Source organism: Trichechus manatus, unplaced genomic scaffold (genome assembly GCF_000243295.1).
Source record: "Trichechus manatus latirostris isolate Lorelei unplaced genomic scaffold, TriManLat1.0 scaffold00077, whole genome shotgun sequence".
NCBI lineage: Eukaryota > Metazoa > Chordata > Mammalia > Sirenia > Trichechidae > Trichechus > Trichechus manatus.
In genome coordinates, this window is record NW_004444013.1 from 13,072,266 (window position 1) to 13,093,577 (window position 21,312).

Here is a 21,312-nt window from a genome sequence, read left to right on the forward strand (position 1 = left end):
CTCTCTGCCCCGTGGCCTCTCTGCCCTACGCTGCCCTCTCTGCCCCGTGGCCTCTCTGCCCCGTGGTCTCTGTGCGCTATGCTGCCCTCTCTGCCCTGTGGCCTCTCTGCCCTACGCTGCCCTCTCTGCCCCATGGCCTCTCTGCCCTACGCTGCTCTCTCTGCCCCGTGGCCTCTCTGCCCTACGCTGCCCTCTCTGGCCCAGCCGTCTCTGTCCGGTGCCATCTCTACGTTGTGAGCAGCCACAGTGTCTTCCCTGCAGTCCTGAGGGTGCTCTGGGGGGCGTGTAGCTGGTTTGGGTGTTGTTCTTGGAGAAGTGCAATTGGGGTTGACGGTCTCCTTAGGCCTCTGTGTGGTGTGCCTGTGCTGAGTGTCCAGGGTCAGATGGGACTGTGGGGTTAGGGTAGAGCCCACACTCGCTAGGTGGTTGGTGCTAATATAAATGTGTATGGAGACATTGGTCAGCGAGCTCCTCACGCACGTGCCCTTGGGCTTGCCTGGAAGCTTTAGGACATGCGGCATCTGGAGCCCTCACCTCATGCGCGTGTGGTGTGGCCGCAGGGATGGGCTCTGCTCTGCTCTGTTCCGGAACTGGCTCACCCATTTCCCAAACCCAAATGGGTGTGTTGGGCACAGCACTGATGAGGTGATGAGGCTGTTCTGGGGGCCATTCTCATGGTCACTGGGCACCCCGGGGTCACTGGGTGTCCCTGGGGTCACTTGGCATGGTAGGAGCACCGTGTGTGTTGCTGTCTCCTGCAGGCTCCAAGGAGTCCCTGCTCTCATGTGCCCTGACAGCCAGCGAGGAGGCCATGGCGGTGCTGGAGGAGGTGATCCTGTACGCCTTCCAGCAGTGCGTGTACTACATCTCCAAAGTACGCAGCTGTGTGCGTCCCTGCCGTGCGCGTCCCCGCCGTGTGCGTCCAGGGACAGGCTGGGCAGGGGCAGGGATGCGTGGGGTGGGGATGAGCTGAGCTGGGGCAGGCACTCGAGGGGTGGGGATCCGAGGGGTGGGAACGAGAAGCTAGTTTGTGGCCCCGTCCTCAGTCCCTGTACACGTGCCTACCGGCCCTCCTGGAGTGCCCCCCGTTCCCAGTGGAGCGCCGGGAGAGCTGGAGCCCCGGCCCGTGTCTCCCCGAGGAGCTGCGCCGCGTCGTGGCCATCTACCAGGTCACCCTGGACCTCCTGCGGCAGTTCCAAGTGCACCCGGAGATTGCTGCCCAGATGCTGGCCTACCTCCTCTTCTTCTCCAGCACGCTGCTCTTCAACCAGCTCCTGGACAAGGGTGAGGGCGGCTGGAGCGCATGTGTACGTGTGTGCGTGTGGCGACATTGGCACCTCAGGGCTGGCCCGCCCCCACAATAAAGAGGGACAGGCTTGAAGAGGTGCCTGGCTGTTGCAGGGTTACCATGAGCCCAGGTCAGGTCGACCCTGCAGCCCTGACCCTTGACCCCACCTCATCCCCTCACCGCATCCCTGACCTCTGACCCCACCCAGCCTGTTCCTGCCCAGCAGGCCCTAGCCTCAGGGAGTACCCAGCTTAGCGAGGACAGAAGAGGACTGTGTAGGACACAGGGGTCGTGGGGATGCAGGGGAGAGAATGCTCAGACCGGAGGGGAGGCACATGCTCCCTGAAGAAGGCTGGTGGACATGTCCCACAGGTCCCTCGCTGAGCTGCTTCCACTGGCCCAAGGCTGTGCAGGCCTTCGCCCGCCTGCAGCAGCTCCTGGAGTGGGTGAGGGGTGCTGGCCTCGGGGCTGCGGGCGAGCAGTTCTTCCGGAAGCTTTCCTGCACCCTCAACCTGCTGGCCACGCCCAGCGCCCAGCTTGTCCAGGTAGGAGGGGCAGGGAGTGGTGGGAGGAGTCATCCAGGTAGGAAGGTGGGGGGAGGGTCGTCCAGGTGGGAGAGGCAGAGAGGTGGGGTGGGGGTGCAGGGGGTGAGGGTTGGTCAGCTGTAGCATTGGAGCTGGGGTGCGGTTGGCTGACTTCAGGGCCAGGAAACCCTTCAGTTGCCGGAATGACTTGTAAAGTGGCTTCTGTGGTGACCTCCAACTGCAGTGGCCGGAACAATGGCCCCAGAGAGGGACCTGTGAAAATGGGACCTCACAGGGCACAGGGGACCCTGTGGATGTGATTAAGATTGGGGACCTTGTGACGGGGAGATGATCCTGGACCGGGGTGGCCCAGCCCCAATCGCATGAGTCCTTAAAGGGGCCGCCTGGAGGTCTGACTATGCTGTTTCTTGTCTCCCAGATGACCTGGGCCACCCTCCGGGCCACCTTTCCCGCTTTGCGCCCTGCACAGCTCCACCGGCTGCTGACCCAGTACCAGCTGGCCTCGGCTATGGGCCCCACGAGCTCCTGGGAGCCCAGTACCCTGGATGGCCCTGACGCCTGCAAGTCCGGTGAGCCTCCCGTGGGTGGGGCAGGACACGGGGGAGTAAGCCACCAAGCCAGCCCTCCACCTTCCTCTGGAAGTGAGGGTGAAGGAGCCCCTCCCATAGGACATCCCCAGGAGCCACAGAGCAGTAGTCCTGGCCCACTGGGCCGCCTTCTTCCTGGAGCCCCTGCCCTCCCCACCCATGGGGACCTGAGGACTCTATGCCCCGAGGGTGTCCACAGCTGTGACCAAGTTCCAAAGTCCAGGCTCGGGTCAGGTCTCCTTCCCTCTCACAGAGCATGAGGACATGCCTGCCCGGCCTCTCCCCAGGGGCCAAGGAAAATGTGGTCTCCACGTCGGGCCGGCACACACATATGTGGATATATACATACATATACATGTATATAAATTATACATGTGTTCTACTTCGTTAGCACTATGTGCATTATAACATGGAAACAAGAAATAGAAATAACAGGTAGATATAGATATTAATAGGACTTCTAGTATCTTGTTCCCATGCCCTGGGTCCTAGGGCCCAGTGGGTTTCTTGGACACAGATCGTCCATGAATGGGTGTTCCACCTGACACCTTGGAGCCCTTTCTCCTTAGGGATCCATCCCAGGCCTGCCACCTGGCCAGCTCGAAGCTGGAGCCAGGAGCGGTGATCAGGGAGACCATCCCTGCATCTGGAAGCATTCATGTTCAGCAGGCAGAGACCAAACACAGACAGGCAGTGACAGTCCTGGCGACAAGCTCTGTGGGGTGGGTGGCACGGGTCTGTGGGCGTACAAGGGCAGCTCCCACCCCAGCTCAGTCAGGTGTAGATCTTGGGCAGGAACATCCCTGTCAGAGGGGCAGGATTCAAGAGGGAGGGAAGGCGATGTCCTGGGTGGTTATCAGGGCTCAAGTGGCGAGAGCCTGGCTTGGGCTGGTCATGGGCCTGGATCCACCCTCCTGTGGCATCTTAGGGGTCAGGGATCCTGGAGCCTGGCCGCTAGCCTTTCCTGTCCCCTGCCACAGCACCCCAGGGTCTCAGTGTAGGCGTGGAGGTGTGGGAACCCAGGCGAGGGAAGGCAGCCCCCGCCCAGGCCAGCATAGCCCCCAATCCCCCACAGAGGATGTCCTGGAGTCGTACGAGAACCCCCCGCCCATCGTTCTGCCCAGTGACGGCTTCCAGGTAGACCTGGAGGTGGACCGGCTGGACGACAGCATCTACCAGCACCTTCTCTATGTCCGCCACTTCCTGTGGGGCTTGCAGAGCAGAACTGGCCCCGGCAGTGGGCCCCCACCCCCGGAGTGTCTGGAGGTATGGGCGGGGGGCACTGGGCAGGAAGCCTTGGTGGCCTGCTTGGCTCTGGAGAGGGGTCCCTGGGGAGTGGTGCATTGAATCCATGTCATGGGTCAGGACCGATATGAGTCGACTGCACTGACTGGCTGCATTTCTCAGTAGAGGTCTGGGGACCTTGTATCTGGAAAAGACAAACCCCCACTCACAAAGACATAAGTGGAAACAAGAGAGGCGTCTGTGCTGACCCCTCTACAAACCAGGAGAGCAGGGCGGGGCGGGGAGGGAGGCACCTGGAGGCCCATTCCCTCTGGTCTTTGCTTCTCGGCCCCAGCCTTCTCCTTCCGGGGCTGCACTGTCCCGGGGCTGGAACTGTGCCCCGAGCTGCAGGGCCTTCACCTCTGCTGCTCAGTGACCAGAGAGGAGGATGGGCCCACCCATGGCAGCTTCACTGTTTAGAAAAGAGAAATGGCTGAAGTCCCAGGAAAGATTCTGATTGGCTGGCGTGGGTCAGGCGCTAGCTCCTTTGACCAATCAGCTGCCAGAAGAGGTGGGAGGTTCCCTGTGTGCAAATGTGAACAGCCATCTTCCTGTGGTTACTTGTCAGAGACCCAGAGCTGAGCTTTCTGAGCCTGCTGCTAATGCAGAGCGCTGGCGGTTTGCATAGCCAGGCGGCCTGCAGCGAGCGGGCAGACCAATCTGAGACCTGTGATGGCGGTTGGCCTGCGGGGCCCTCTGCCCTTGGTCTTCTCTGGAGGCTCGCAGGCCTCCAGCCACTTGTCTTTGGGCCTCTCCCCCTGCTGTGGGTGAGGTCGCTGGGCCCCAACTGCCCAGAGCCCTGCTTATTGTCCAGCAACTCCTCCCTTCTGGATGTGTCCGCCTGTGGCCATGGCACCCTCTCTCTGGGTCCGTCCATTTGTCCATCCACCTAGTGGGTGCTTGTCACCCGGGCATTGTGCCTCAGCCTATTGCTCTTTCTCCCCCAGGGTCCATACCATACCATCCCCGAGGGCCCCCCAGAGGGCCGGCACAGTCCCCCAGCCCCCAGAGACCCCAGGGCCTTCCTGGACTCTAGACTGTGTGGCAATAGGAGCAGGGGTGTCCGGGAGGCCCGGGGGGTCCCAGGCAGGCAGCCCAGCCGCGGGGGCCAGCCACCTGCAGACGCCTCGTGCCTGCTGACGCCGCCCAGCACCCCGCTCAGCCTCGAGCCCCCCACCCAGAACTGGCCCTGCGGGAAGGCGTCCCCCGAGGGGAAGAGGACTGGCCTCCGTGGATCCCAGGGTGTGGCCCTGGAAGGTAAGGCTGCCTGCGAGTGCACCGCATCCCAACCCCAAATGTGGTCATGTGCCCCAGGCCCAGCGAGGCTCTCAGACATCTGTCGTTTTTGGGTCCCCTACTGCCAGTTAATTCAGCAGAGATGTGTGCCCCCAGCCAGCCTTGGTTTCAGTGCTGGCCACTACGGGTGCCCAGGATCCAGACAGGAAGGAGCAGCAGCCGAGCCAGGGGCAATGAGAGAGTTTGCAACGTGCCCAAAGTCCCTCCCCACAGGGGACGCACAAGGACCTTAAGTGTTGGGGGTTGGGTGACAGGGTGGGCCAGGGCGGGGCACGGTGGGTCAGATGGGGAGCAAGGAGGGGCTCAGAGGGGCGAGCCCGTGCAGACTCCGACTGCCTAGCGGTCCCCTGCGGCTGCCTTGTCTTGCTCTCTGACATGGGGATGGGCTGCCCCCGAGGCCTGCATGATTTGTGTGCCCCACTGCCCTCCTTTTGCCACACAGGAGACCCTGAGGCCCCTGCGGATGTGCCCTCCAGCTGCAGCTCCAGCCCCGATGCCCCTTGCTCCTCCCTCTGCTCTTCAGTGGTGGTCGTGGAGCTAGAGAGGGGCCCTTCCGGGCTGGGCATGGGCCTGGTGGATGGCATGGTGAGTGCCCGCTGGACAGAGGAGCCCTGGTCACAGAAGGCAAGCTCACAGCACTGAGGTCATGGACAAGGCTGAGGGGAGAGAGAGGGGTGTGCCCAGGAGGGCCTGGGGGCATGTCTGCAGAACTTGAGCTGTTGGGGAAGACCCTCCTGCAGCCAACCTTTCCCTGCCCTGCTTTCATGGGCTTGGACCCTCGTCTGCCGTGGGCCTCAGGAACCACTAGTGCTTCCTGGAGACATTGGGAATCGATAATGGGGGCCGAAGGGGGCTGGGGGAACTGTGTGTCCTTCAGCCATCTGCAGCCAAGTTCTCTGCTCTGTCCCCAGCATACACCCCTTGGTACCCCTGGTCTCTACATCCAGACCCTGCTCCCGGGCAGCCCCGCGGCCTGCGATGGGCGGCTCTCCCTGGGGGATCGCATCCTGGATGTAGATGGCACCAGCCTGGTGGGCGTCAGCTACCTGAGGTACCTGCCTGTGCTCCCCCCGCCCACACCTGCTGGTTAGGGTGGACCTAAGGACAATCCTCAGGCTGGGTACCGCCCCACCCATCTTCACCACCAACACACCTTGGAGCAGGCTGGCCTGAGTCTAGATGAGTCCAACCCCCGGGCCCGCAGCCCCACCCTTCGCCCCCTGCAGTGTCCTGACACCCTGCTCTGCGGGGGGGTAGGGGGTGGCCAGGAGCGGCTCTGCCTGGGTCCTTGTGCCGTGAAGTCCCTTCACAGCACAGGGTGTTGGTTTGTTGGATTTAAGCGCGTTCACCACAGACTGGTGATGCCACTGTAGGAGGGGGACATGGACGCTCGCCTCACTCAGGCTCTGGGCCAGCTGAGCCACACCCATGTGTGGCAGCTGCACGGTTGGGGGTGAGGGGAGCAGAGCAGGATTCAGGCGCCTCAGTAGCGTGTCCCAGCCGTCCTCCTGGCCTGTGTGTTTCAGAGCCGTGGACCTGATCCGACATGGGGGCAAGAGGATGCGGTTTCTGGTCGCCAAGTCTGACGTAGAGACGGCGAGGAAAGTCCACTTCCGCGCACCCCCCTCCTAGCGTGGCCCCTGGGTCCTGTCCAGTGGTCTGCCCTGCTGGCCTGTAAGCCGCTGCTTCCTAATCGACCCAGTCAAGTTCCCACGTAGGTGCCATCACCTTGGAGGGGCGGCTTTCCTCCTCTGGTTGCGAACGTGCCCTTAGCATGTGTTTTATTTATATGACAGACAACACTGACCTGTGGGGTTTGTTACAGAGCCTTTATGTTTACAGAGTTTATGGAGCGCAGAGATTCAATAAACTATCTTTCCTATTCTTGGAGTGTGGTGCCTGCAGGCAGTGTGGGCCATGGCCGATCACACCTGTGAGGGGGGCCGCACAGCGACACCCAGGTGGGCGCATGGCTGATTTTCATGGGTGGAGTTCCTTTAACCGAATCTACCTCTGCCTCTCTGCCGTCCGACTGTTGTGCCCATTGGGTCCTCAGAACCTCCTGAGGAGGGGGTGGGCAGGCAAGGAGTTCCCCGGCCTGAGAGGTGATAGGTCACTTGCCAGTGCCTGGACCCATCAGCCTCCTTTAGGGCATCAGAGAAGCAAAGTGTGAGATGGGGTGACGAGAGCTAGGGGCAGGGCAATGCGGGGTGGCTAGAGCCTGGGAACAGGACAGGGGTGACCAGCCTGGGGTCATAGGAACTAGAACGCATGGTCTGCGGAACTTCAGGGCCCCCTGGTAGCTGGGTCACTCACTGTCCCCAGGCAGAGCTGGATGCAAGCTGCCGTTCTAGGAGCCATACTGGTTAAAACCCAGACCTGCCTGCTCGCTCCCTGACCTGCAGGAAATGGTGGGTGGGCCCACTAGGGCTCAGGGTGGCATGTCCATCTCCTACCTACTTGAGTTTCCCTTCAGATAGCACCAAAGTGAACCAGAATTTGCTCTAAACACAGCTCCTGGTGGCAGGTGACAGGCCCCGGGTAGGGGGAAGCCATCCCCATCCCTGCTCCTGTGCTGCTCAGAGCCTGCAGGGCAGACAGGGCCTTGCCCTGAACCTCCAGGGCAGCTTGGCCCAGCCCTCCCACAGTCCCAAGTTATTGGCAGGAGACGAAGGTGGAATGGACTAGGACTTGGGTGCTGCGAGCAGCCCACACGTCTGCCTGGCGGGCTCCCTCACCCATGCCCGTGCTCCCCACCCAGAGTGCTGTCCTGGCTTGAGGGCTGCGGCCTGGCCCCTCTGGCCCCCTGGGTAGGGGAGGGACAGCCGAGTTGCTGACACATACACTCTTAAATGGAAGCTTTATCTCCACTGTGGTCTCTCCTGCCCAGAAACAAGGACACACCAAGAGCCCATCCCGTCTGGAACAAGGGCTGAGGCCTCAGTCAGTGTAGTTCCACCTTTCTAACTGCACTGCTCAGCACAGGCCCCAGATGAAGGCTCTAGAAGGAGACATCTCCCCGGGAGGTCAGGAAGTGACCATGTCTTGGATGGACAGCACTATGGGCCCAGCCTACTCCCAAGTTTCCTGACTTCCCGTCTGCAGCCCGACCCTCACGCCACTGGGAGGCCGGCCTCCCTGTCCATCAGCCGGCTGACCGTGTGCAGAGCAAGGGGCAGGGCAGTGTTGGCGTCGCGGTGGAAACGCGGGGTGGAGGCCTCCGTGCCTGGTGTGAACACGAACTGGGCCACGCTGGGCATCTTGAGCAGGTTGGTCAGCTCCGTGGCCCTTGTGCGGATGGTGTCCGTGTCCTCATCCCTGGGCGCAGAGCCCATGGCTGGACCCTGGGGCAGGGCCCTCAGCTTGGACAGGAGCAGAGAGACCCTGTGGGCCGTGGCCAGTCAGCAAACGCCCCGATGTGGAGAGGATGCCCCCCAGAGCTCCCAGCTAGTGCAGCTCTCTACGCTCGACAAGGTGGGCTCGGGCGGTGCCCCTCACCCCACCTCAAGCCCAGTCCTTGCAGCCTGTGTCCAGCCAAAGACCCCCGCTGGACCCGCTGATATCAGGCCCCTCGGACAGCAACGGCCTCTGAAGCCATCGTCCCCCCTGCCCCCCATGCCCCGCAGCTTTCCCTCAGCTACCTGGGGATCAGGTCTTGGCTACGAGACGCCAGTTTGGTCAGTGTGGTCATGAGGACGGTGACGACTTGCGGTGGACATGGGGGAAGGGTGGCGGAGCGCCGGGACTGGGTGACCTCAAAGAGCAGGGCCTCCAGGGACTCAAAGAACCTGTTGACCTGCTCCACGGTGCAGCGCCTGTCGTATGACACTGCCAGGTACTCGCCCACTGCCCACACCTAGACGGGGACAAAGCCTCAGCTGTGTCCTGCTTGGTCAGAGAGGCTGGGGTTGGGATGGGGACTGGGCAGCACCTTACCACGGCTGTGAACATACGCTCTCGGCTGTGGATGCCACTCACGCTCCCCACGAAGTCCAGCAAGTCTCTGGCCAGCTCCACCACCAAAGCTGGGCGCAGTCTGCATAGTGCCAGGAACTGCGAGCTCATCACCCTGCAGAGAGCCAGCGTGGGCTCAGTGCACCCACAGACGGCACAGTGAGCTTGTCACCCTGCCGAGAGCCAGCACGGGCTCAGTGCACCCACAGACGGCACAGTGAGCTCATCAGCCTGCTGAGAGCCGGACAGTAAATGGAAAACCTCTCTCAAGTTGGAACTACGAGATGATCTGTCCCTTAACTGGTCATCTCATTGGGAGCCTCCAGGGACATGGCAGCCGGCTCCAGCCATACTTGATCTGGGCTCAAGAATGACAGGGACAAGCTGAGTGTATCAGGCCTTTGACAGACAAATGGCCCTGGGTATAGGACAGCCTGCAAAATTCTGTGGAGAAGGAGCCTGAGCTAGTGCTGAAGGGGGCAGGTTTGGGAGAGAAGAGGATGGCCGAACATTCAGGAATGGGAATGGAGGGGGTTGTGCAGCGACCCGGGAGGCAGCCTGGGGATGAAAGTGGGGGTAGCACCATCTGGGGTCTCAAGGGCAGCCTATAGGGACAACTGGACTTTACGGAGTGATGCTGGTGGTCCCCACCTAGGAGGAGGGCTGGAGAGACCAAGGAGGGAGCTGGAAGTCTGGGTTTGGTAGGCTGCCCGCTGAGGTGTCCATGCATGCATGGGGGCGGGGGGGCATGTGTGGAAGGCATGGGGCTGAGCGGAGGCAGGACTCACCTGTGCACCTGGGCCTCGTACTGTGGCACCTGGAACAGGAAGTTGCTTCTCTCCAGGAGCACCAGCGCTAACTGGGCAGTCAGGGCCCCGTCAGCCACCTGCAGACCGAGGGCGGGAGCCTGTCAGAGCCCGTCCCACCACGCTTGGCAGTGCAGATCCATCCAGAAGAAGAGAGGAGGTGGGGGCTGGCTGGGAGATGAGGAGGTCTCCGTGGGCGGGTGTGGCACTTGCTCTTGCAAGGGGCCCTACTGCAGGGGCCGAGGTGGTGAGGGCCTGGTCACCTGCCCGCGCCCGAGCACCAAGGTATGCACACTCCCAGGCGACCCCCATGCAGCTGAGATGACGGAAGCCTTCACTTTGGCCACAGATGGAGGTGGGCAGTGGGTAGTGGGAGGTCTGGGGGGATGACCCTGCTCTGGGAGGGGTGGGGTGGCAGAAGAGGAGGACCTGGCTGGGGCTGGGGGTCTGCAGCCCCCTTTGTGGTGAATCTCATCCGATCCTTGGAGCAGGCAGGGGCCAGGGTCGTGGCAGGTATCCCCCACTGGACAGGGAGGCTGCTAGAGCCTGGCAGAGGGTCAAGCACAGCCCTGTCCCACCCTTGGCTGACCTCTGCACCTCAGCTGTGTGCTGGCACATGGGGCTGGAAGGGCCACAGGGCCTGGTTCAGGCTCACCTGGGTCACAGCTGCAAAGAACACCTGAAGCAGAGTGGGCACAGCCTCGGCGCACTGGACCACGCGGGCGCAGCTAGCCATGGGCTGCAGCAGGCGGTGGAGCGGAGCCAGCCTGGGGGACACACCACAGCCACTGAGTGCCTGCCCCCCCGCCCGCCCTGCGTCCACCCGCACCATGCGCTGAGGCTGGTGCTGTGGGAGGAAGGGGACGGACAGGCCACAGCAAGAACCACATCCTGAGACGCCCTTCGCCTGTTCCCACTGTGCATCTGCCTGGCACTTTCTGGTCCACAGAACCTGCTCACAACCCTGCTCGCTCCTCCCTGGGCGACCCTGCTCCTGAGACACACACCACATGTGCTCCTCTTAAGTGAGGGGGGACATGGGACGTGCCTGGGACAGTGGAGTCGGCAGCAGGGCCAAGGCTTGGGAGGGACTCCACACCCATGCTCTAGGGACACAGGCCGTAGGCTCAGTGCGAGGGTCTGGGCTCGAGGGTCTGTGTCCCTGCCCTGCCTTCCCCTGGGAGCGTGCCCGTCCCAGCGTCCGTCTGTCCACGGCCCCTCCCGGGGATGCTATTAGGTGACAGCAGGGGTAGAAGGGGCTGAGCACAAGGTGCCTGGCAAACACTCGGGAGGGGCGAGCAAACGCAGTTGCGTGGTGGTGAGGATGATGATAGTGACGACAGCCACATCCTCGACTCAGAACACATGAGGGACACAGGCCTGCTGTCCCCTCAGCAGGCACAGCCTCACACACACACACAAAACCACACTCAAGAGATTCACACAAACATACACAAACACCAGCACTCACACACAGATTTACAGAAACACCCAGGGCTCACATCCCCGGCCCACTGCCCCCACCTCTTGGTGATGCCGCCCGCCTTGGTGCGCAGCAGGTACTGAAAGAGACCCTGGAACTGAGGGTCCCGGAAGCCCTCTAGGCAGCTGGTGGGCCGCAGGGAGATGTCCCAGAGTGGTCGCTCTGACGACGCTGCTGGTGATGACCTGAGGGTGAAGACATGGCTCAGAGAACAGGATTGGATGGTGGCTCCGGGTTTGGGTTCGGTCCCTGCCCCACTGCCCACTCTGCAGGAGAGACAGGAGCAGTGACGATGGCCATACAGCAGGGCATGGGGGGTGCCCTGAGCCCACCAGGAGAGGGTGGGGGCCCTGCAGCTGCACGAGGGCTGGAGACTACAGAAGGCCCTACCCCAGGGCATGACAACACATACCCACTGCCTTCAGTGGGCGACATGGCCACAGTGTTGCCACCTGCATCAGAAGAGGGGCTAGGACAGGATGCCAGGAGCTGAGAAGACGCACCACGCTGGGGGCTCGGAGCCATGGGAGTGGTGGGGGGCCGCTCTGGCTTACCTGAGCTGCAGGTCCAGGGCTGCAGTCAGACACGGTAGGTCCAGCAGGGCGTGGAGCATCTCCACGGCGGTGCCGGCGTCAACCAGCGCCGGGAGCAATACCACAAACTCTGAGGTGAGGGCCGGGCTGTGCCAGGCCAGGAGCTGCAGGGCAAATGCGCTAGAGGCAGGAGGTGTCAGGGCTGCACCTGGAGACCCCGAGGCTGGTGCGAGGGTGACTGCTGACCACAGTCCCATCACCACTGACCCAGGGCATGCTGTGACCCCATCTATGTCAGAGCAGAACTGTGCTCCAGAGGGTTATCAATGGCTGGTTTTTCAGAAGTAGATCACCAGGCCTTTCTTCCAAGGTGCCTCTGGGTGGACTTGAACCACCAACCTTTCAGTTAGTGACTGAGCGTCTTCTCCACCCAGGAATCCTCACTGTGACCTAGGAAGCTGAATGCACTCCCTGCAGTTGGTTTTCTCTCAATGTTCTGTTTTTGCACCAACAATGAAGCTGATCGCATCAGCAGCTGCCCACTTCCCAACTGTCATCACTGTTTATCCCGTTAAAAGAACGGAGCCCCACATTAAATTTTAGAAGGCAGTGCAGGGATGCGCTGGTCATACAACACATCAAAGACCTCCGGTTCTGAGGCTGGGCGCACCAGGCAGTGCCTTGGCTCGAGGAAGCCCTACCGCTCACGTGATCAAGTACTGTCAGGTGAAACTTCATCCCGACAGGAACCCGTGAGGCCTTCCTGAACGGCCATGCTGGTTGTACGTGACAAGCTGGTTCCATGGCTCTCCTTGCCTGGCCTCGTACCATGGGCACAGCCAGGACAGGCCCCACATACCTTGAAGAGGCTCGGGAAGCTGGGCTTAAAGATGCCCTGGTCCGGGCTGAAGAGGTGAAGGCTGTCCCTGCAGAACTGGGCAAACTCAAAGGCCAGCATGGGGCTGGGGAAGAGCTCAGCTGGGACACTGGAGAACAGGTGCTGGCAGATGGCCTCTGAGTCCACCGCGGCCGCCTCCCCTGCGTGGAGAAACCCGTGAGGGCAAGAGGCCCTGCTAGTGTCGTAAAGACACAACTCTGGGGCCAGCTGGAGGCCAAGATGCCCGCGCGGGTCTTTATGGTGCTAGAGGTCCTGAGGGGTCCTAGCAAGGAACACTGGGGAGGCCATGTTAAAGCTGCCCCCTCCCAAGTGTCTGCCACAGACGGTCTCCCTGAGTGACATGAGTTACGTGACGCACACTCCAGAGAGTGCCGGGTCCTTGGCCTTTGGGTGTCAGGGGCCAGGGACACTGCCAATCGACAAAGCTGACGCTATCAAAGCTGATGACGTCTTATTTTGCTAAATAAGTCCAAGTAAACACCACTATCATCGAGCACCCCCGTGGAGCTGAGAACGCTCTAGACATGAAGGACAGCAATAGCAGGACAAGAACCGGCCCTTAAAACGAACGCAGGTGACTTGCTGCACGGCCCCTGCCTGTGCGCCCCGCGCCCAGCCTGGGGCCCACACCCCCGTGCTGAGGCAGGCTCACCATGGCTCAGCAGGAAGCGGGCGATGGGCAGCAAGGCACGGGCCTGGGCTGGGTCCCCACACAGACGCCCGAGCAGGGCCTTGAGGCAGGACAGGGCGCGGTACAGGAAGGATGGCTCCTGTCTGCACAGCACGTCCAGCAACTGCACGGCCTCCACCAGGCACTGGCAGGGTGGGGGACGTCAAGCTCGGGGTGGGCAGGTTCACGGGGCTTGGGGCAGAAGCATGGGGCTGGGGCAGGGATAAGAAGGATTCAGGGTGGGCGGGAATGCAGGGCTGGGCCGGGACATGGGGACTCAGGGCAGGGGCACAGGGCTCCGGGTGGGGACATGGGGGCTCAGGGCAGGAGTGCAGGACTCCAGGCAGGGATACAGGGCTCTGGGTGGGTGCGGGACAGGGACACAGGGTTTGGGGCGGAGGTGCAGGGACATGGGACTTAGTATGGAAGCACAGAGCTTGAGGCAGGGACAAGAGGCTCACTCAGGGTGGGTGGGGACACAGGGCTTGGGGCGGGCAGAGGCACTCACGGACTTCTGCAGGTCTGAGTCCCCTCTCCGCAGGGCTCCTGGGAGGAGGAAAGGAAGGAGGAGGCAGCAGATAAGAAGGCAGCGTTGTCCTAAAGCTCCAGGTCAGGTGGAGGAAGGACAGGGCGGGCTCATGACAGAGTAGGCTCCTGCTGGACAGCACCTCCTGGGGAACAGAATGGTCCCAGAGCCCTGGAATGCCACCCTCCCTGAGGCTGAACCATGGACACAGCCTCTCTGGGAAGCAGTGGCTACCACGCAGCCTGCCCCCTCGGGGTAGCTGTAGAGACAGGAAACAAGCAGTCCCCCACGTGGGCCTGTGGAGAACCCCCGCAGGGGTGCCGGCTCAGGCAGGGCCACCCCAGCACCAACGCCCACTCACGCCGGGTGCTCTGCTCCAGGAGGCGCTGGCAGTACTCAAAGGCCCCAGCCCGCAGCTGCTGCTGAGGGGGGAGCAGGTGGCTGGCGGTGGCGCTGGTGGCCGAGAGCACAGACAGGGTGGAGCCCTCCAGCTCTGATCTGTCATCTGTGGAGACAGGGCCCCTCAGCAGGATGCAGAGGACAAGGGGGCATGGCAACCTGCCACTAGGGGGCACTCAGCCACCGAACAAAGAGCAGAGAGAAGGTGGGCACGCCAGGGCCCAGGGTCTGCATGCCTAAGCGCGGAGCTGCTGGTATGTCACTGTCCCTAGGATCCACTGCGGCTGCAGCTCAGGCCCCCCAACAAGTCCCTAAGCGTCTGAGGTGCTGGTTGGTCAGTGGAACGACTCAGTGAGGCTCTTGAAAAGGCATTATCAACTTCTGCTTAAATGACAACTGCTTCCTGCGGTCGGAGGAGCCAGTGTGTGTCTAGAAGAGCCTGGTGCCGGCCAGGCTCCAGCAGGAGACAGTACGCTGGCCAGGGTTCTCGGCCAGCTCCGAGCAGGATGCCTCTGCTGCCCCGGCCACCAAGTGTGGAGAACTCGTGCCAACCCACAGTGTGCCTGTGCTGATCTGTGGGGTACCTGCACCGACCCACGGAGGGCCTGCGCCTGACCACGGGGCACCCACATCCCACCTGAAGGGTGCCTGCCTGCAACCTGCAGCGTACCAGCATCGGCAGCACCTGCGCTGGTGGGGCCGCTGGAGAGCAGCCAGGTGCGCAGCATGGAGAAGGCCTGCACGTTCAGCCGCTGGTCCTCTGTGAAGCGCTGGCCCGTGGACAGCACTGTGAAGAAGTCCGTGGCCACTGCTCCATCCACCTCCGTGACGGGCCCGGGCTGCGGGGCGAGGGGAGATGGGGTGGGGGCTGCAGGGGACTGGGCGGGGTGGGGGTGCAGGGAGGGGATCGGAGCAATGTGCCCTCCACTGGCCTCTGTAGCCCCAATGCCCACCCAGCCCTGGGAGAAGCAACACTGCCCACAGCCGCCCTCAATAAGTTTCCACGTCCACAAGCTGGGCATCAGCACAGACCCAGAGAATGTGTGGGGGTGCAATGTGACCCCATCTGGCCCAAAGCCCCAGGGAGACAGGAAAGGAGAGGCCCACTGGAACCCAGGGTCAGTAGACGGACAGAAGGAATTGGTCAACTCTGCCAGGCCAGGTGCCACGGGGGCGTGGGGTCCCCCGAGGGGAGAGGGAGGCTCGGGACCTCAGTTAACCTGGCACCCTGGTGGCACCCTGGAATGGCTCGTACCTGCCTTGTTCGGGGAGCAGAGAAAAAGCCTCCGGAGGGCTGTGCTGCCCCCTGCTGGATGCTGGCGTAGCGCAACCAGTCCACCAGCCTCCTGTGCAGCAGGTCGGCCTGGGCTGAGAGAGGAGGTGGATGGGGTGACACAGAGGAGATGATGCAGAGGAGGGGGTGACGTGGGGGAGGGGGTGATATGGAGGAGAGGGTGACAGTGAAGGGGTGACACGGGGGAGGGGATGACACAGCGAGAGGGTGGTACAGGGGGAGGGGTGACGTGGAGGAACGGTGACGCAGGGGAGGGAGTGACGTGGGGAAAGGGTGACGCAGGGAGAGGGTGATAGGGAGGGAGGGGTGATGTGGGCGAGTGGTGATGGGAGGGGGTGATATGGAGAATGGGGAGAGAGTGGTATGGGGAGGGGTGATGTGGGGAATGACGTGGGGGGTGACATGGGGGAAGTGGCAACATGGGGGACAAGTCAAAGCTACGCCAGGCGACGTGCGGGCCGAAAACGATGTGGCCAAACCTTCTCAAATCCCTGTGTTTGGGGCATGGGAAACTTGGGAACAGACAGTGGTACAATGTGGTGATCGTCCTTATTGCCACTGCACCAAACACTCAGAAATAGGTCAGAGAAAAAATTCCGTAGTATATATATGTCACCACCAGAGAACTAAAACAAGCACACAGTTGCTCCTGAAGGGCCTCGTGCTGTCTCAGCAATGCCAACGAGGGAGCTGCCTGCCAGGTGGGAGTCATCAGCAGGGACCCACCAGCCAGGCCCACGCTGCCCCGTCCCTGCCCCGCGTGGGTTTTCCTCTCCGCCCTGACCAGGTCAACTGCAGAACGGAGCCCAGCAGAGGTAAGCCCCCCTCAGATCCCTGGATGGTGACTGCATACCTTGGGGCAGGGTGCCCGGCGCGAGGCTGACCACTTTTGACAGCACGGGGAGAAGGGGCCGCGGACCAGGCCCCTCAGGTTGCCGGGCCTCCAGGAGCTGCAGGGCACGCTGCCCCACGTTGCGGACCTCGTCTTGCCTGTCGCCCTTCAAAGCAGACACAGGGGGCACAGTGACCCCCAGTTCTCAAGGTTCTTGACGGGGCAGGGCTCACACAGGAAGGCAGGCAGTGAGGGCCACCAAGTGCCGTGCGGCAAAGCCCTGGTGCATGGTAGGGAGGTGCCTGGGGGTCAGGGGCAGGAGAGGCCCCAGTGGGAACGTAACTGGCCTAACAGTGAAAACCATGGGTCTTCCCGCCTTCTCCCAGGCACCGCTGCTCTATGGCGCCTCCCGGGACAAGAGCTGACAAACCCCTCTATGTCGCCAGACACGTGCCTCCCCCACCAGGCAGACCCTGCACAACCTAATGTCAGGGACCATTCGGGTGCTGCCAGTGCCAGCCGGCTCAAAGAACTGAGGTTTTATATATTAGGTTTGTCCTTAAAGTTGAGCGGTGGTGCAAACGGTTTGCATTCAGCTGCTAACCTAAAGGTTGACAGTTTGAACCCACCCAGCAGCACTGCAGAACAAAGGCCTGGCAACCTGCTCTGTTAAGATTATAACCAAAACAACCCTACGGGGCAGTTCTCTCTGTAACATGAGAGGTAACCATGAGGTGGGATTGACTTGATAGCAACTAACAACAACACAGAAGGTTCGTCCTTAAGGTCAAGCAAGTAAACTGAAGTCAAGTGGCAGGACAGAATGTCAGCCTTTTAAACCGCTGTACATGACCTCGTAAAACCACGAGCTTGAAGTCTCTCTAGCAGCACTGAGGAGCCTCGACCCAGGAGCTGGGCCACCAGGTGGGCCTGGCCGCTCGCTGTCTCCTCCATCCCGGCAGGTGCCTGGCGACTGGGGCAGGTGTGCTGGCAGATTAGGACTTGGCACAGAAAAGTGGTATGGACACAAGGGGAGGGGTCAGGGAGACACTTGAGGGTCTTGAGCTCAAATCTGAAGCATCAGGAGCACAAGTTCAGGATGTACCACGTCTTAATCTATGTATGTATGTATATACAAATACACACACATACACACATACATACTCCTAGCTTAGTCCAAGAGGAGCCCTGGGGGTGTGACGGATAAGGGCCTGGCTCCTAACCAAAAGGTTGGTGCTTCGAACTCACCACTGACTCCACAGTAGAAAGACCTGGTGATCTGCTCCCGTAACGATTACAGCCAAGAAAACCCTAAGAGGCAGTTCTACCCTGTCACACAGGGTCACTGTGAGTTGGAATTGACTTCACGGTGCCCAACAACAATAAGAAGCTTCAACCACTGAACAGGCCCGAGAAACAATCGTGAGCCATTCAGTCACGAGCAGCACTGGAGCTGAGATCACGTCTCTGAGATACCATTTCCCACTAAAGAAATAAGGATCCTTGAAAACAAAAGGGCTGCCTCCAGGTGGGGGCAGGAAAGGAACAAAACCGTCCGGCTGTCTTGTCACACACAGGAGCGGGTGCGTGACGCAGTTCATCACAGGGGCTGTAAGGGGCCCCGCCGGCAGGGATGGGAGGAGGTGAGCATGGATTAAGCACCAACGGCAATGGATTACAACAACATGCCCCTGGAAGCCACCCTGAGGGGGAGGCATGGGGTTACCTGGGCCAGAAGCACAGAGGCCGCCAGGCTCAAAGTGCGGCTGTTCTGGATGTGGTCACAGGATAGGGCTAGGCCCTCGGATGGGGCCATCTCCCGCAAGATGGCGGCACAGAGGAGCTGGAGCTGCTCGGGGCATGTGGGCGAGCAAAGGGTGGTCTGCAGCAGGTCCATGCAGGGCTTCTCTAGCCTGGAACGAGAACACACGGCGGCCACACTCATGCCACCATGAGGGCACTGGGTACCCACACGCTGCAGAGAAGCCGCTAGGTCCCTCCGGCAGGTCGATGGAGCATCCTATGTTTTAGGAGACCCATCAGCCCTGGTTTAGAAGCGGGCAGTGGTGGCTCAGTGGTAGAATGTGCACCTTCCATGCAGAAGACCCAGTTCGATTCCCAGCCAATGCACCTCATGCACAGCCGCCACCCCTCTGTAAATGGAGGCTTGCGTGTTGCTATGGTGCTGAACGGGTTTCAGCGGAGCTTCACACTAAGAGGAACTAGGAAAAAAGGCCCGGTGATCTACTTCTGACAATCAGCCAGTGAAAACCCTATGGATCACAATGGTCCAATCCCTAACCAATCATGGGGATGGCACAGGACCAGGCAGTTTTCTGTTCCACTGTGCACGAGGTTGCCATGAGTTGGAGGTAACTCTATGGCCACTAAACAATAAAAAGACTCAAGTGCCAAAGGAACACCCGAAGGCCCCCGAGCTGCAGAGTGCTGATGAGGACCTCCCCCAGCTGCCACATCAGGAGCATGGCCCTGGCTTCATCTGGTTCCACCACCTGCATTACCCGCAACACACAGGGCCCTCACACTCACCTCCTGCCATATTTTGTTGCCGAGATAATGAGGAACAGCCTCCGTAGAGCATCCACAGCCTCAGCCCCAGGGTCCTTCTGCAGCAGCTTCACTATCCGGGAGCAGAACCTGCTCAGCTCCTCGTCCTGAATCTCCCTAAACAAAAAAGAGGACTTCAGCACCCTGGAGTCCAACCAGGGCCCAAAATGCTGCTCCAAGCAAGGGCAGAGCAACTCCCAGACGGGGGACAATCCCTACTTAGCAAAGAAAAACCCCAGTGCTAGGGGAGGAGAGTGCTTCCACCCACAATGCTGGCCTCTCGTGATGTACCCGCTGACTGGCTATCCGAACATGGCCCTCTCCCGGGGATTCACCACGCCCCCCGGCAGGCAGGCTCATGGAGGACACTATCACTGCCAACCTCACTGATGGAGATGCACGTGTTCAGATTTTGTCATTCCACGAGCAGAACTAAAGCAAATTGTTTTTTGAGTCTCATTCAAAAATAAGGAAAATCTGGTCTAAAATAAATTGTTTTGCAAGAGATTCCTTCAACGTGTCTTTAATTTCTGGGAACAAGAATTAAATCTTACATGTTTAAGAACACATATTATGCAAAATTGTAGTTAGTAAGAATCCAGAGCCAGCCAAAGACCAGAAGATGGTGGGTAATTTTTCAACCCATCCACTGCATCAACGATCTCTATAAATCACAAATTTTCTGTGGTGTCAAAAAGCCCCTCGATGAGTATCAAACTTCTTAACCAGTGGATGTGGACTCACGACAACCCCATGTACGTCAAAGCAGAACTGTGTTCCACAGTGTTCTCAAAACTGTGACCTTTCAAAAGCAAATCGCCAGACCTTTCTTCCAAGGCACCCATGAGTGTACTCGAACCCCCAACGTTTTGGTTAGCTGCAGAGCGCATTTTGATTAGCTGCGATCTCGTCAGCTCACCTTAATTCCCATCAACTTCTCCAGCCTTTTTGTGACTTAATGCTCTTGACTCTGAAGCAACTGACAGCTCTGCCCACCGTGTTTCCTGCCAGACATCGAGTTCTCGCTGCCAACTCTTTGCTCAAGCAGTTAAGCAGGTGTCTCCCCACTTCATCCTTCAAAACGCTGCACAGGTGTCCCCTCTTCCGGGTCTCACTTTGGCCCTCCCCGGCCCACCTCACCTCAGGCCTGGCCCGCACGTTGCTCCCCCGCCCCCCAAGTCTGCAGAGGGGTGCCAGTCTGGCTCCCTCAGGCCCTGGCTCCCTCAGGCCCCGGCGCCCGCAGGCCTGTCTTTGAGACCCCACCCCAGGCACCGCAAGGGAAAGGAGCAGGAGGGACTCAAGGCCGCCGCACCTGGCCTGGTGGAGCAGACTCTCCGCCCCCGTCGTGAACATGCCACCGCCGCCAGAGACCAAAACACTACGCTACCCTCTAGGAACTCCGGGAGCCGGGCTCGCTGCTTGCTGACTTCCGGGCTGGTGTCATGTGCCGAACCACGTGAGCGGGTCGCGGGGCTCTGTGGGGCCGGGCGGACTTGCCGCCGACCAATGAATGGGCTTTGGCGCGGAGCATCTCGGGACGGGGGCGGGGCCGCTCCCTTTCTGGCCGCAGACTGGCGGGAAGCTTGGTCTTGGCGCTTGCTGGTGGAACCGGCCTGCTACGGAGCCCCGACCCCGGGTCTTCGGATCCCCGATCTTCGGAACCCTCACCCCGCGACCCAGGCACCACGGAGCCCCAGAATCCCAGCACCCCGAGAAGACCCCGGCACTGCGGGCCCTGGATCCTCAGAGCCCCGCATCTCGCGACCCGGCACCGCGGAGCCCCGGGACCTGGAAGCCCGGGAACCCTCACTCTGGGACGCCAGCACCCCGAGACCCCAGAATCCGGCGACCTGGAACTTCGGAACCACGGCCAAACCGCAGCCCCCGGTGGTAATCGGGTGTCCAGGGGATTCGGCGGCTTTGGCTCCGGGTGGAGAAGGCAGCCCCGGCTCAGGGCCCTTGCGGGTTCTTGGTTCGGTGTCGTCTTCGCAGACCTATGCGCAAGCCCTCCCTGTGCTAGGACTACGGGAACGTGCCCATGAGCTCGGTGACTTGCAGCCCCCATTCGTGAGCCCCTACCACGGGCTGTACCTGCTGCTTTAAACATCTCTGATTCAGCCCCCATGAACCATAGGAGAGCGACACCTGTTTTAGAGATGAGGGAACAGGCGCGGAGAGGGGGTCAGCGTCTCTTCATTCTCAAAGATGTACCAAGTGTCCAGAATCGGCTTGGCCATAGGGGTTAGTGCTTCCGCCCTCCAGACTGTGTGGGGACAGAGATGCTCAGGATGGTTCCACTCCAGCCGAGGAGGGCTGGTGCAGCCGACGATACAGGAGAGGGAAGGCTTT

General features: G+C 60.9%; 2 protein-coding genes across 2 annotated transcripts in view; one reads left to right on the forward strand and one right to left on the reverse strand.

Annotated features, from left to right (window-relative positions):
* Positions 1-6,632, forward strand: part of RADIL (Rap associating with DIL domain) — a 77,396-nt gene extending 70,764 nt beyond the window's left edge. Inside the window, exons 6-14 of the mRNA XM_004380838.3 lie at positions 762-874; positions 1,047-1,284; positions 1,661-1,833; positions 2,252-2,402; positions 3,496-3,686; positions 4,652-4,961; positions 5,443-5,585; positions 5,912-6,051; positions 6,527-6,632. Coding sequence (XP_004380895.1) covers positions 762-874; positions 1,047-1,284; positions 1,661-1,833; positions 2,252-2,402; positions 3,496-3,686; positions 4,652-4,961; positions 5,443-5,585; positions 5,912-6,051; positions 6,527-6,632 — 1,565 coding nt within the window. The remainder of the gene's footprint in view (positions 1-761; positions 875-1,046; positions 1,285-1,660; positions 1,834-2,251; positions 2,403-3,495; positions 3,687-4,651; positions 4,962-5,442; positions 5,586-5,911; positions 6,052-6,526) is intronic.
* A 139-nt stretch (positions 6,633-6,771) lies between these two features.
* AP5Z1 (adaptor related protein complex 5 subunit zeta 1) lies at positions 6,772-20,382 on the reverse strand. Its single transcript, XM_004380872.2, has 17 exons — positions 20,276-20,382; positions 18,946-19,080; positions 18,122-18,308; positions 16,417-16,561; positions 15,525-15,637; positions 14,940-15,108; positions 14,232-14,375; positions 13,853-13,890; positions 13,327-13,489; positions 12,636-12,814; positions 11,798-11,940; positions 11,285-11,428; positions 10,416-10,527; positions 9,743-9,840; positions 8,937-9,069; positions 8,642-8,856; positions 6,772-8,384 (listed from the first exon to the last, which is right to left on the reverse strand). The coding sequence occupies exons 1-17, from the start codon at positions 20,314-20,316 to the stop codon at positions 8,114-8,116; spliced, it is 2,430 nt and encodes an 809-aa protein (XP_004380929.1). The 5' UTR covers positions 20,317-20,382; the 3' UTR covers positions 6,772-8,113.
* Between the last annotated feature and the right edge of the window lie 930 nt (positions 20,383-21,312).

What these genes read in the sequence shown, in the direction of transcription:
- AP5Z1 (XM_004380872.2), bottom strand. Translation starts at nt 20,316, where the DNA reads ATGTTCACGACGGGGGCGGAGAGTCTGCTCCACCAGGCCAG. An exon ending in AGTCTGCTCCACCAGGCCAG is followed by an intron (nt 19,081 to 20,275) that starts GTGCGGCGGCCT and finishes TTTTTTGTTTAG; the next exon opens with GGAGATTCAGGACGAGGAGC. An exon ending in CCTGGAGCAGAGCACCCGGC is followed by an intron (nt 13,891 to 14,231) that starts GTGAGTGGGCGT and finishes TCCTCCTCCCAG; the next exon opens with GAGCCCTGCGGAGAGGGGAC.